The sequence below is a fragment of the Heptranchias perlo genome, chromosome 15 (genome assembly GCF_035084215.1).
Source record: "Heptranchias perlo isolate sHepPer1 chromosome 15, sHepPer1.hap1, whole genome shotgun sequence".
NCBI classification, from domain to species: domain Eukaryota; kingdom Metazoa; phylum Chordata; class Chondrichthyes; order Hexanchiformes; family Hexanchidae; genus Heptranchias; species Heptranchias perlo.
In genome coordinates, this window is record NC_090339.1 from 46,653,338 (window position 1) to 46,667,999 (window position 14,662).

The 14,662-nt window shown below is 42.1% G+C and overlaps 1 protein-coding gene across 1 annotated transcript in view; it reads right to left on the reverse strand.

Annotated features, from left to right (window-relative positions):
• The window catches only part of alg13 (ALG13 UDP-N-acetylglucosaminyltransferase subunit), a 76,328-nt gene extending 67,112 nt beyond the window's left edge, over positions 1 to 9,216 (reverse strand). Inside the window, exons 1-4 of the mRNA XM_067996744.1 lie at positions 8,726 to 9,216; positions 6,114 to 6,276; positions 5,179 to 5,317; positions 1,930 to 2,038 (exon numbers count right to left, since the gene is read on the reverse strand). Coding sequence (XP_067852845.1) covers positions 1,930 to 2,038; positions 5,179 to 5,317; positions 6,114 to 6,276; positions 8,726 to 8,806 — 492 coding nt within the window. The 5' untranslated portion in view covers positions 8,807 to 9,216. The remainder of the gene's footprint in view (positions 1 to 1,929; positions 2,039 to 5,178; positions 5,318 to 6,113; positions 6,277 to 8,725) is intronic.
• Between the last annotated feature and the right edge of the window lie 5,446 nt (positions 9,217 to 14,662).

A 14,662-nucleotide genomic window follows, 5' to 3' on the forward strand; every position in this document is an offset into this window, starting at 1 on the left:
GAAAACTCTCCAGTGGCTGGAGTCATACCTAGCACAAAGGAAGATGGTAGTGGTTGTTGGAGGTCAATCATCTCAGCCCCAGGGCATTGCTGCAGGAGTTCCTCAGGGCAGTGTCCTAGGCCCAACCATCTTCAGCTGCTTCATCAATGACCTTCCCTCCATCATAAGGTCAGAAATGGGAAGTTCGCTGATGATTGCACAGTGCTCAGTTCCATTCGCAACCCCTCAAATAATGAAGCAGTCTGAGCCCGCATGCAGCAAGACCTGGACAACATCCAGGCTTGGGCTCATAAGTGGCAAGTAACATTCGCACCAGACAAGTGCCAGGCAATGACCATCTCCAACAAGAGAGAGTCTAACCACCGCCCCATGACATTCAACAGCATTACTATCGCCGAATCCCCCACCAACAACATCCTGGGGGTCACCATTAACCAGAAACTTAACTGGACCAGCCACATAAATACTGTGGCTACAAGAGCAGGCCAGAGGCTGGGTATTCTGCGGCGAGTGACTCACCTCCTGATTCCCCAAAGCCTTTCCACCATCTACAAGGCACAAGTCAGGAGTGTGATGGAATACTCTCCACTTGCCTGGATGAGTGCAGCTCCAACAACACTCAAGATGCTCAACACCATCCAGGACAAAGCAGCCCGCTTGATTGGCACTCCTTCCACCATCCCAAACATTCACTCCCTTCACCACCGGCGCACCGTGGTTGCAGTGTGTACCATCCACAGGAAGCACTGCAGCAACTCGCCAAGGCTTCTTCGACAGCACCTCCCAAACCCGCGACCTCTATCACCTAGAAGGACAAGAGCAGCAGGCACATGGGAACAACACCACCTGCACGTTCCCCTCCAAGTCACACACCATCCCCGACTTGGAAATATATCACCGTTCCTTCATCGTCGCTGGGTCAAAATCCTGGAACTCCCTTCTTAACAGCACTGTGGGAGAACCTTCACCACACGGACTGCAGCGGTTCAAGGCGGCGGCTCACCACCACCTTCTCAAGGGCAATTAGGGATGGGCAATAAATGCCGGCCTTGCCAGCGATGCCCACATCCCATGAACGAATAAAAAAGATACATTCCTCTTAATATTAAGTGCCATAATTTTTGTAACAAATCTCCTGTGTGGCATCTGGGATCAGGTTCAACTGCTGCTCAGTTGAACAGCATGCCGACACTCACTGGGCTCACACATATTGAATGGGTACTTGGGTGAGATACCTGAGCCCTGTTGGCGTATATACAACTTTACCCCTTCAAGAGCGAATGCTTTCAGGAGGGGGAAAAGGAGTTGAAAAAAAAACTTTGGGAAGTTAATCCTTCGCATAGAAACAGATTTATTTTAACAATACTTTCTTATTCGTTGCTTTCACATTAGCACAAACGCATAAATAATTTCTAGTTAACAGGGTCCACTTGCAGAAATACAAGTAACAAAATGATGAAACATCAGTTAGAAAACAGCTGTGTGAAAGACACATTTATTACACACACCAACTGCAAATCAATATTGTCTGATTTCTCAAAAGCAAAATCCTGCAGATGCTAGAAATCTGAAATAAAAACAGAAAATGCTGGAAATACTCATCAAGTCAGAATGACGAAAGGTCATTGACCTGAAACGTTAACTCTGTTTCTTTCGCCACAGATGCTGCCTGACTTGCTGAGTATTTCCAGCATTTTCTGTTCTTATTTGTCTGATTTCCATTGGACAATGATCCTTTTCCTCTCTCTATTCACGATTGGCCAAGGCCAATATACAAAGGCCACGATATACAAAGGCCAAGGCAGAAATTATATTAAATTTCTATCCTAAGGATGGGTGGTGGTCTCCAGTTTGTTACTGCTTCAAGGTTGGTATTCCAAAGAGACAGAAAGAGAAAGTCCATCTTTCTTTGAAACTACTATTAGGTTACTGGAATCCAAGAACTTTATCCACAAATGCTGCAAATTTTTCTGGGTGCCCAGGAGGGAATGGTTTCAGTGAAGTGAAATCCAATTTTTGTAACGTTTCAGAAAGTGTGCTGAAACAAGAAACAAAAAAAACATTAATGATGTGTAAAGAAATCCGTAGTAACAGTTTCTACTTCCTGAAATCTCACTGTGATGAACTGGGCCGAGACATCACGGCACCTTCTGACAGGGTTTAAGCAATGCATTGCTTACGAAGTAGCAAATATATAGTACACATTTTCACAAAGGACATTATGTCTGGGTAAACCCATTGTACACTGTAACAATTTTTTTTTAAAAGTGTTATTTTTTTAAACAAGGCAAATGTATATTGTCTAGGTCAGACATAATGCATTGTCTAAAATCCAGATTTGAAATTTGCTTGTGAATGTTCTAAAAGGTGAACATGATTTGCTTGGAACACATCACAATAATTCACTTCCATTGCTAATTCCCTATGCTAAATCATTTATCCTATCAAATTTCTAGAGCCATTATTCCAGCTTTTTCTATCGTGACAGGAACAGTGAAAATTGATAGATTGAAGGGCACATACACCATGTTGCTCAAACTAGTTATATGATGAGCCCCAGGATCATCAACATTTTGCAGTAGAACCCAGAGTTGCGATTTGCCTGCTTTTTGAGTGGATGAACAGCTTTTTCACTCGTTTGCGCTGTTTATAAAACAGCATTTTTTGCTTCCACTTACCCATGTGGAGAGAGCTTTTTATGAAACTGTTCATCAACTTTTCTGAATTTTGCAGTTCGGCATGCATAAAACTCAGTACAGATTTTAAAGGTGTTTTGTTAGCTCCCTGATGACGTAGTAAATAGACACTTCATTAGGTGTAGCACAATAGCAAACAAACCAGAAGATCCATGCCTGAATTTCTGGTCTGTACTGAGTTAGCCGGTCTTAGCTGGACTAATAGCAGGTTTTAAGGAGCGTCTTAAAGAAGGAGAGAGAAGCGGAGAAGTTTAGGGGAGGAATTCCAGAGCTTAGGCCTAGGCAGCTGAATGCACGGCCGCCAATGGTGGAGAGATTAAAATCGGGGATGCACAAGAGGCAAGAACTGGAGGAGCGCAGAGATCTTGGAGGATTGTAGGGCTGGAGGAGGTTACAGAGTTAGGGAGGGGGCGAGGCCATGGAGGGATTTGAAAATAAGGATGAGAAGTTTAAAATCGAGGCGTTCCCAGACCGAGAGCCAATGCAGCTCAGTGAACACAGAGGCGATGGGTGAACGGGACTTGGCACGAGTTATGATATGGGCAGCAGAGTTTTGGATGAGCTCAAGTTTATGGAGGGTGGAAGATGTGAGCACTATCAGGAGAGCATTGAATAGTCGAGTCTAGAGGTAACAAAGGCATGGATGAGGGTTTCAGCAGATGAGCTGAGGCAGGAGCGGAGATGGGTGATGTTACGGAGGTGGAAGTAGGCTGTCTTGGTGATGGAGCGGATATGTGGTCGGAAGCTCATCTCAGGATCAAATAGGACGGCAAGGTTGCGAACAGTCTGATTAAGCCTCAGACAGTGGCCAGGGAGAGGGATGGAGTCAGTCCAGGGAACGGAGATTGTGGCATGGACCAAAGACAATGGCTTCAGTCCGTCCAATATTTAGTTGGAGGAAATTTTTGCTCATCCAGTACTGGATGTTGGACAAACAGTGTGACAAATGAGACACAGTGGAGGGGTCGGGCGAGGTGGTGGTGAGGTAGAGCTGGGTGTTGTTAGCCTACGTGTGGAACCTGACGCTGTGTTTTTGGATGATGTCGCCAAGGGACAGCAAGTAGATGAGAAATAAGTGGGGGCCAAGGATAGATCCTTGGGGGACTCCAGAGGTCTTAAGCAGTCCTGGGTTAGGAGGAGCAATGCCTAATATTTAAAAGATGAAAAATGCTTTAAAAAAAACTCGTCACACTGCATCAGGTTTATTACTCCTTCACAGAGAAGATGTTCCAAAAATTGAGCCGGTGTAAAAAAAAAGTCCATAACAAGAAAATAATACAATTCTAAAGCAAAATCAACTCTCAACCTAGGAGGATCAAGTGCATTGAAAGTACTCCAACCATCCCCAGCCAGTCTTCTGTTTTGATTTAAAGTGGAGCAGTTGTCTCGATGCTCTGCTAGGTCACCCTTCTGCTCTTTTCTTCCTCCTCATGCTCTTCTGCTACCTTGCCCACATGACCATTCTTCATATGTCAACCTAGACAATGCGTGCGATCAGGCTATTTGACCATTGAGGGCATCACAACCAACCTGATCCTGAATCATGTCTTGATATACAAATCCATGCACTTTCCAGCAAAGGTTATTGGAAAGTGATGAGGAGTGGAGCTCAGATTGAATTTCCCTTCCCAAGTCCAAAGTCAGTAAGGCAAATAGAACAATGGGATCTTATTGTCAGAAACCTTTTTAAAAATGAAATGGTAGTAAAAAAAAAGATTTTCTTCCTAATCTGAAAGTTGACTCATGTTGGGGTACTGAGCTATGGACACCAACGGCCCTCTGGTACTTTGCTTGTGTGGCTCTTATTCATAAGCCTCAACAGTGTATACCGTTCCTTGCTCACTTGATAGATAAAAACACAACAGAAGTCACCGAATAGCAATTAGGAGTAGAAACCCTTGCTGTCTTTTTCCCCTGTTACTAGCTGAGGTACACAAAGGTTAATCGTAGTGTTCCTATTCCCATCAGCTAACTCAGCACAGGCCTGAAATAAAATCTGGGACCCTCTGGTTGGTATCGTTCAATACCACAAACCACTGAGCCTCAGGGAACTTTTTAGAAAATACTTTATCATTTAAAAAAAACAGAAAACCAAACTAATGCATACATACACAAACAACATTTAAAACTGTTACCAAAGTACACAAACATTAAGTTCTGCAGACACTCCTCTATCAGCCAGGCCACTTTCTGCATGTGCGAGGGCTTGACATACTGAAGCTGAATCTTACCAGCCCCCCCTGTGGCTTGACACTGTCTCTCAGGCAGTGCGGACAGCAGTGACATTCATTCATGTATTGGCTCCACATCTGACTTTATGGTCAGACTTGGCTACGCAAGCCAAGGGTACATCCTGGATCGCCAGGGATGTGGTTTGAATGCGATAAGCCTGGTACAAATGTTAAAAGGGAAATATTTTAAAAACCAGATCCGCAACAGTCAGCTCTTCCAACCCTTCAATTCTACAAAGGATTCACTCTACCTGCAAGTGCAGTACAGGAGATGCCCATCATGGTGCAGCTGTTTGGCTAGTTCCAACTGATGATTGTTCATCAATTTTTCATTGATGACAACTATGAGGGGCTTTCCTGCTTCAAGAGTTTCCAGACAACTGCCAGCACCTGGATATGTGTTAAAGAGACAAAAATTAAAGTACAATAAAAATACATCTCCAAAAATCCGAAGGAAAATACTCTGGCTCTACTGCATTGCCTTCCCACATTCACTTTGATGATACTAACGAGACTTCCTGCTGGCAGTACTTTTTAAAAACTTAATGAATTACTGGTGGTAATGTTATTGAGGCAGCAGATAACATCATAAATATATAATCTAATGGACACTTGGGCCTTTTTGCCAACATTATGGGATGGAAACAATTAGTGCATTGCATGTTGCTGACTCACAATGATATTCACACTGTAGAATTATCAATGCACCATTACCACAGCCCTGAATAACTGTTACTAGCAATTAACACCATTATATTTTTAATTAACAGCTTAATGATGGTTAAATTGCAATCTTACAATTTCTATCCTGAACAATGCAATTTCTGTCCTGAATGCTCAATGAGTTTATCCGGTGAATTAGATGAGCTGAAACAGATCAGGAAGGTTACAGGTTCCATCCCCAGTTAGCTGATCCCATCCACAATAGTAGTAGGGGCATTATAATTGGCCTCAGTGTTCCTAGACTGGGGAAAGGAAAATCTGCCAGGGTTCCTGCTCACTATCTAGAGACACTTGCTGAAAATGCTCTATGTGGACATTAGATGAGGATTGTAATGGGTTCAATTAAAAATACCCTCCATAGTTGAATAAGCTGTCAACACTCATTGTTATATTTACATTACAGAGCAACTAGAGTGTATCAGGCTTTATCACTCAAACTTCAGAATCAATTATGAATACTTACCAGCGTGACTGATAACGAGTGTAGCATTCTGTATGTTATCTGCTATTGAGTCCTTGAACCTGAAAACTTCAAGCGTAAAATTTGGTCCAACTAAAGGCTTTGGTTCAACAGAGCCACGGCCAATCTGAAGAATCAGCTTCCTGCAGCCCAGTTCTTGAAGAATCTAGGAACGAACAATAAGTGATATGGGAAGACGGCCAACAAATCTGAACAGGGTAGGAATTAGCAACAAACCAATATCGGTAATTATGGGAAAGTGCCTACACCAATTCAGTACTGAACAGCTGTGCAAACATAAGGTAAATAAATCTCAGGGGTTGGATAAGATGCATCATAGGATCCTTAAGGAACTAAGGAAGGAAATTGCAGGAATTCTGGCACAAATCTTCCAGAAATCACTGAATACTGGAGAGGGGTCTTGGGACCAGATGTTACTCCCTATTTTTAAAAAAGGTAGCAAAAGTGACTCAGGAAATACAGACCAGTGAGTTTGACATCCATTGTGAGGTTATGGAAAATCTTCTTAAAGATAAGGTCATGGCAAATCCGGATAGAAATAAAATCATAAAAGATAGCCAATATGGGTTCATGAAGGGGAGGTCTTGCCAATCTAATTTACTGGTTTTCTTTGAAGGTGTGACAAAGGAGCTTGATAAGGGTAAAAAGGCAGTGGATGAGGTGTACTTGGATTTCAGTGAGGCTTTTGATTTCCTTGGGAAAGGCTGGTACTGAAAATAAAGAAAGCGAGAATCAGTGAAAATATTTTACAATGGATATGTAATTGATTGATCATTATAACCCAGAACGTGGTGGTTCAGAGATTGTCATTAGCCTGGGAAAATGTTACCAGTGAGGTCCCACAGGGGTCTGTTTTTCATTCCCTGAATTCAATTCATTCCCTGACCAGCCTTTTGAAAGAAGGACTTGTATCTACATTAAGCCGTATCAGATCTCTTAAAAACATTTGAAAGCAACTCACAAACAATGAATTACTTTCAAATGTGGTGACTATTGTTTTGCAGGCAAATGTAGCAGCCATTTTGCATACAGGATATCACAAACAGCAAACAAACGAATGACCAGTTAATCTTTTTTTGGTGGTGTTAATTGAGAAGTGTTAGTCAATTCACCTGGAGAACTCACTGCTCTTTAAATAGAACCATGGGATCTTTAATATTCACCTGAGGCATCTGGGGCCTTAGTTTAACTCCTCATCCAAACTCCCTCAGTATTGCACTAGAATACCAGCCTAAATTATGCACTTCAAATCCTGGAGTGGGGCTTGTTACACCCACCTCTGAGTTAGGAGATTGTGGATCACCAACTGAACCATGCTTATACCAATTTATTTTGTATACTATAGAGCTGAAATTCCATGAATGGGAAGGGATGCCAGATCCACAAAGTTTCCACCCCTTGAAGAAAAGTTTAAAAAAACTACAGTCCAGGGACACGGGCGTTTCTTAGTCCTGCCCCTTTAATGTCATAGAACAACTTTTAGGACGTGACTGGGGCATTCCCAGTCTACCTTGATAATTCCTCCATAGCACCTTGGTAGGCCAAGTGGAAACTTTGCCTCAAGAGCTGGCATAGATCATGTAATGGGCCTTCTAAAGGTCCCAAGGAGGATTCATTGCCATTCCATACTGGGCGTTCACTGATATGGATATTGATTCTTAAAGATTTTGCTCTGCTGCATCTTCATACTGATCCACCCCTGGGCAATTCCTCTTTGAGGGGCACCCTGACGCTCCAAGAACTGCTGCTCCCTTTGGGCGGGTGCCTGTGATGTATTGCTACAGATGCAGGCACCCATCAAATTATGCGAATGACCACATCCCCAGAATTCAGGACAGGATCAGTGGCAGGTGGAAGTCCCACTGCACCCCCTCAAACTTGATTGTGGAGTATCCACCCTTATAACTGCAAGGCGGTTTCTTTTTATATTTTCACTTCAGGTGAGATGTGGGGTCGGAGACACTACCAATCCAAAATAACCATCTGCATATGAGCTGTAAAATGGGCAGTTTTGCACAGTTATATGTAAAAACATTTAATGGGAGAGTCATAAAAAGTGTTGAACAAACTTACTTGTTTATTCACATACACGTGGTGCAGAGGCATAAGTCACATTAAAACACATCATTACACCACTTAAAATGATAGAGCACAGAAGGAGGCCATTTGGCCCATTGTGCCTGTACTGGCTCTTTGAAAGAACTATCCAATAAGTCCCAATCCCCTGCTCTTTCCCCCTAGCCCTACAAATGTTTCCCCTTCAAGTATTTATCCAATTCCCTCATGTCACACCTTGACCATGTCATCAGTGTGACAAAAATACCAAAGGGCTTCAATGCCTAATCTGAGTCAGTGACTCCCTGTTTATTGTACTGAACCCTCCCTTTCCATCACTCTCTTCATTCTTATAGCTGGACACCATCACGCAACCTAAACGACACGTCCCGCCCTCGCTTAGTCCCGATTGGTGATTCCAGTCGGCCAACGCAGCTGCTGATTGGACAAGACGAGTGTCAATCATAAACGAAAGTCCCCGTCTATCGCACCGGGTTTCAGTAGCCGAGTTCGCGACATCAGTGACGCCGACGACTCACCCGAGTGACCCTTTCAGATGACACATCTTCGATAAGCTCATCGAAGCTTGTCGTCCCGACCGTCACAAACACCGACTCCATTTCTCCGTCACTCTGAACCTCACGCGTTCCGGGAGGCGATCACCGCAGACACGTCCCAACGGTCAGAGCCGGTGGCCGACTAAAAGCCAACCCGGCGACGGAGCAGCTTAGGACAGCAGTGGGCAGGTTGCTAAGAGTTTCAGATTTTATTCTTCAGGAATACATGGCACGACTGTACCACGAAGTGGTTTTCTAACCTCATTATAAAGGTTCTTGATACGTTTCCTTTTTTCTGTTTCGTTTTCAATTTTTCTTTTTACTATTACTATAAGGGGGTCATTTCTCTTGTGGGAGCCTGGACACACAGTGCAGAGGCATAAATCCTCTCTGTTAGCAGGTTATTTTGCTGCAAGTGGCCAGCAATACAGTCGATCCTGATCCTCTCCTCAACTGATCCTCATGACGATACCGGATTTCTTTACCCTTAGTCTGGTTCAGCAATAACTGATGAGAATAACACTTGAAAGTTTAACACAATTTATTAGCTGCAGCTGACCTTATCTATAGAATTGATTTCAACTCTTGACAAAGTCTGGTCAATCTCATAGAGCAGGCAAAATTACATAGGCAGATCCACACAATTATACATTTTCAGAGTGGAGAGGGACATGAGTAGCAAGGGGTTAAAACCAATCATAAGCTGAGTCTAGGCAAGCCATGCTAACTGACATAATGACCGACCACTCACAGGTAATACTTGTTCATGCGTATGCCAAGGAAAAGGGAGGCTACCTTATCTCTGGCTTGGGATGTTTTTTGACCTTGCCTGCAAAGGGAGATCCATTCATTAATGCAGCTGCATGACAACTCCTTATACTAGAATTCAACTTTATCATATCTCTTTGCTTGATTAACACAAGGCAGGCTTATACATAAAGAAAATTAATAATGTAAACAGGTGGTCAAAGAAGAAGCTAATTGTTTCTAATTCTAGCTAGTAAAATGGGCTACTTATATTAACCATTGGTTCACCACACTGCTACTTCGCTATGGAGGTATCTCACTATAAACCACTAAAAGCTTACCCCATATGCATTTTTATTAAAAGGGCACCCCGTAGGCATTCTCACTCACACATGCATTTTTCAACAGGTGTCACTGAATAGCAGGAACCCTGGCTGATTATGTTTTTTCCCCTTTGGGATCCTGAGCCTGTTTGTAACACCTGTCTGGTTAAGAGATAACCCATGGATTGAACCTGAAGCTACATCTGTCTGGCTTTATAACACATTACAAGATACATTTATCCATTAAGTCTTGAGGGAACTTGAGTTCCATTATTTTCATTGTACTAGACAAATTGATGGTTAATGGCCATGATCGTATGGAGAATAATACATATCCACTGGGCACATAATTTACAATATAAGTAGGAATGTGGATGATAATGATAGTTGGGCAAGACTTTTTGACTAATAGCAAAATACATGAGTGTATTTAATGTATAGCTGCTTGGAATAGTAGGGAATGGGATTGTGTCTGATTTCCAAACAGTGAGTTCCTGATCTCTGTTAGGAACTAGGAGAGTTAAATTGCATCCCAAAAGGGAGTGATTAAGCAAGTGAGATTTTTGGGGGTAGGTCTGGGTTTTGGGTACCGCAAGTAGCTGGCATATGCAGAAACCTATCCTGTACTAGAGTCTCCAAACCAAGTTATAGAGAAATCCCCCCAGTTAAAGTGTCTGTTTGCTTGATCTCTTCCTGTAAAGACACACCCCATTAGTTTGGCAACAATTGAGATGAGGAGAATTTTTTTCTCTCAGAGGGAGGTGAATCTGTGCAACTCCCTTTCCCAGAGAACAATGGAGGTAGGGTCATTGAATATTTTTAAGGCTGAGTTAGTTAGATTCCTGATTAACAAGGGAGTCAAAGGTTATAGTAGGTAGACGGAAAGGTAGGGTTGAGGTCACAATCAGATCAGCCATGATCTTATCAAATGGCAGAGCAGGCTCGAGGGGTTGAATGGCCTACTGCTCTTAATTCATATGTTCGTATGTAATTGGGACAAAATACCCGTGAAGATATTGGCTTACAGGGTTATCTGAAACCAAGTGGGAAGAATCCCATCCTTCAGTGATAGATCTACCCCTCCAGGTCTCATTAATGAGCCAAGCTGGCTGGTTACTAATCAGTAGTGTTCTATAGTACTGCAGAATTGGCTGCCATGGAGAGTTGACTTGGTTGCTATTTTCCATCACTAGATGTGTCATCTTGGACTCAACTGGATCCCAAAGATACCCAACTTAGCTCTATGCCTTCCCCCTCCACATGAGGATAGCCACTAGTCAGTGATAAGTTTTGGGTCTGCATTAGATGCTTTCTAGCGTTCATTGGTATCAGTTGCTCCCATAAGCGAATCCCATGCCCCTTTCATGCTGGAGTTGACTTACACTGCCTAATATTTACTTATATGATAGCATAGTCCAAGGGATGTAACCATATATCCCCTTTAACATACAAACTGGATATCACATCTTTTACACATGCCTTCATGAGTGCTGCAGTCTTTTCAAATGTGAAGCGAGAAAACACTTGATATGTTGAGCTTAAGCTGCTTTATTTCATATCTAATAAACAAACACAGGAAGCAACAGTTATGCACTGACTCAGTTAATTCAATCAATACAATTTATTGTTGTGTAATAATACAAGATAATGAACACACTACCCTTCCCCATATTAGTGAGCTGTCTTGCTTGACTTGAACAAAATAACGTCTAACTATCATCCTGCATCATAATTGTCTGAGCCTGGCAAAAGCTCGCCCTTATACCTTTCTGTTTAAAAATCTATGACTATTAGTGTGTGCATTTGTTTCTTTTTTTAACCACCATCTGTTCACAACACGAGGGGCGGTCGTATGCTGGACAGTCATTGCCGAACCCCCAAGATCAGGAAACTCCCAATGCAATAGGCCTGAGGTATTCATTGAGTACCAAGACAGGCTAACAAATTGCTTATTGTTTACAATCTTTAGGGAAATAACTTTAAAACCCGTCTTAATAGCAATTTAATTACCTTTCGTCTCTACTTGAAAAAAAAACTTGTGTGAATACACTTTGCTTTAAACACAATCCTTAAATGTACTCTCTTTTTTTCCAAATCTTTACTTTGGGAAAATGGTCTTTGGACAACTTGCAAGAACGGATTTGTGCTCTCTCTTGACAGACCATAGATGCTAAAACATTTTCACAAGCAGCAGATAAGACGTGAATACATTGCTGCCACATTCCTGACTACATCATGGGTGCACACCATACCTTATTGAATGGCAGTCCTACCAGTTGTAGCTGCAGATTTTCAGCACCAATCCAAATTTCAAAAGATACTATACTATACTCTAACCCCAACCCCCCCACCCCATAACAAAACTTGTATTTTTGGAATCCACCTGCTGTAATTGAAATTATCTTTTATAGAGGTCCAGTCACTAAATGAAGCAGCTGTGACACAGCTAAAGAGAAACCGACTTGGCATCTCACCGTGTTACAAGTCTATCTCTAAAGGTCACAGCGTTCATGTCAGTGATATTTCTGGAGAAACTAATACAATGCAATGAAGGAAGCAGCAAGAGAAATTAAGAAAAGAAAGAGCAGTTGCCTAAAGTAGCAATTAGTAGTGACACTGCCCTGTGTAAAAGAGCCATACAGACTAGAAAGGTCCCAGGTTTAATCCATAGCCTGTGCTGATTGAGCTGATCTCAACCAGGGTGGCATTAAGAATGTTACAAATGGCCTCAGTGCTCCTGAGTTTGGGAGGGGGAGGCAGGGGTGAGGATGGGGTGTGTGGGGGGGTGGGGGTGTTGGGGTGGGGGTGTTGGGGGTGGATGGGGGGGGTGGGGAACAAGTCAATCAGGGTTCCTTCTCCTGATCAGTATGGTGGAAAACACAAATACAGGGTGAAGACAGGATTTGGCTTGATGCCCCCATTGTTGATTGGTTGGCAAATGTTCACTATCTAGCATCATACATGAAAAAAGCCACCTGTGCAAGGTACTAAAGATCAGCTAGTACCTGTGGAGCACATGTTAGCACCTTCAGGAGGAATGAGAAAATTAGAAGGAAGAAGAAGGAGAAAGTGGAAGCAGCAAATGGAAAAGGAAAATATTTTAAGATTATCCTGATTACTTGAATTTTTACCAAATCTATTTCCAGCAGCTGGATTACTGCTCTTTAGTGGTTTTCACTGGCATTTAACTTTATGAGTTTTGTTGTTGTGAGTATATAACAACAGCAGGACAGCAAATGGACCAAAAAAGTACTTTGTGATATAATACACTTGGCTGGCAACTAGGGATGATAATGACCAGAGGACTCCACTTACTACCATTAGCTTTGGGTTCTGGAACACTAAGATGTATGACTCAATCTTCCACTATCCATAATTTCTGCTTCATTACAACTTTTGCTTTGCTCAGCATCTAATAGAATTGTGGTTCTAGCGTTTTGCTTTGAATTCTTCCCACAAGGCAGGAGAGGGGTTGATAATGATGCATGCTGCACCAGGCTATTAGTTTACCAACTCAACAGTGACATATTAGTTGATGTCTTTAGTTTTCTGTAGAATTAAATGTGAAAGGTAAGTTAGTAAACACTAGTGCTTTAAATGTGTTATTGAGCAACATTTAGTTTCCCTCAGCAGAAAATGTGCCCAGTTTAATTCTGCAATAAATTGTCTATGAATGATCTTTCTGCTTCTCTTCAATAATATGAGTGGAACTATCCTTTTAAATTAAGCTAATTAAATCGATAAAGAGTTCACAAACATCTTTTTATTTTGCCTTAATGTGATGTGTTAGTACTCACTTACTGCTCAGCTGCAACCTTAACCCTTGACCCATGAACCAAAATTTTTAAAAAGTGGACTTTTTGAAGAAATTAATAAATTGGAAAATGCAACACACTTTCATCGTCAAAAATAGCAAAAACTCCTATTTGTTGATGTATCATGTTTCTGTACCTGATGATGCAGTATGTTACTCCGACAGCCTGTCACCTGTTCACCTTGTTTTCCAGACAATTCTGGGTCCATTTGGTTGCTGTTGTTTGGATGTAATGGAAATAAAACACTATTGTCCTCAGAGTGTTCGAATCCTAGCAAAGACTTTGGCAACATCTTCCACAGGCATAAGTCAATTTTCACATGTATGCTATGATGCTATCCAGCTCTAACTCTCACCACCTGCCTTGACCCCATGTCAGATTAACTATTGGTCATCAAGTCATGGTGCGAGCCACAACTTCCTCCAATTTAACACTTAAAAGACAGAAGCCATCATTTTGGCAAAATTCCACTCCCATACCACTAATTCTATCCCACTCTGCAGTCACTTGCCCAGATTGAACAAGACTGGGTTAAGCCTTCGTGTCCTGTTCGATCTTGAGGTGAACTTTAAACCCCACATCCTGTCCATCACTGAGACAGCTTGTGTCCACATGTGCAACATTGCTTGCTGCCAACCCCACCTGAATCTTGACGCTACTGAAACCCTCATGTCGCCTCTAGACTCAATTATTACAGTACTTTCTGTGACAAAATAGATTTTTGTCTGTGCTGAATTTTTTTACTTGTATTTTTGTATTGCTAGAAACTGCGTTAATGGGATTAATTTCTAAAGCCATGCAAAGTTTGTTTTAGCATACACTATGATGATCTGAAGTGTTAATTGGTTAATCAGTCTATGGGAATGTTATTTGCAATCCCAAACATGTTATGTTACTGTCAAAGATGACCTTCATTGGTCCTCAGAAATACTATGGGACCCCTTTCTGCTTAAAGTGTTGTTCTATTTAATTCACTCAGCATAGCACATAGCTAGTCACACAGATCAATGGATAGGCATCAGCCTGGGGTAGTG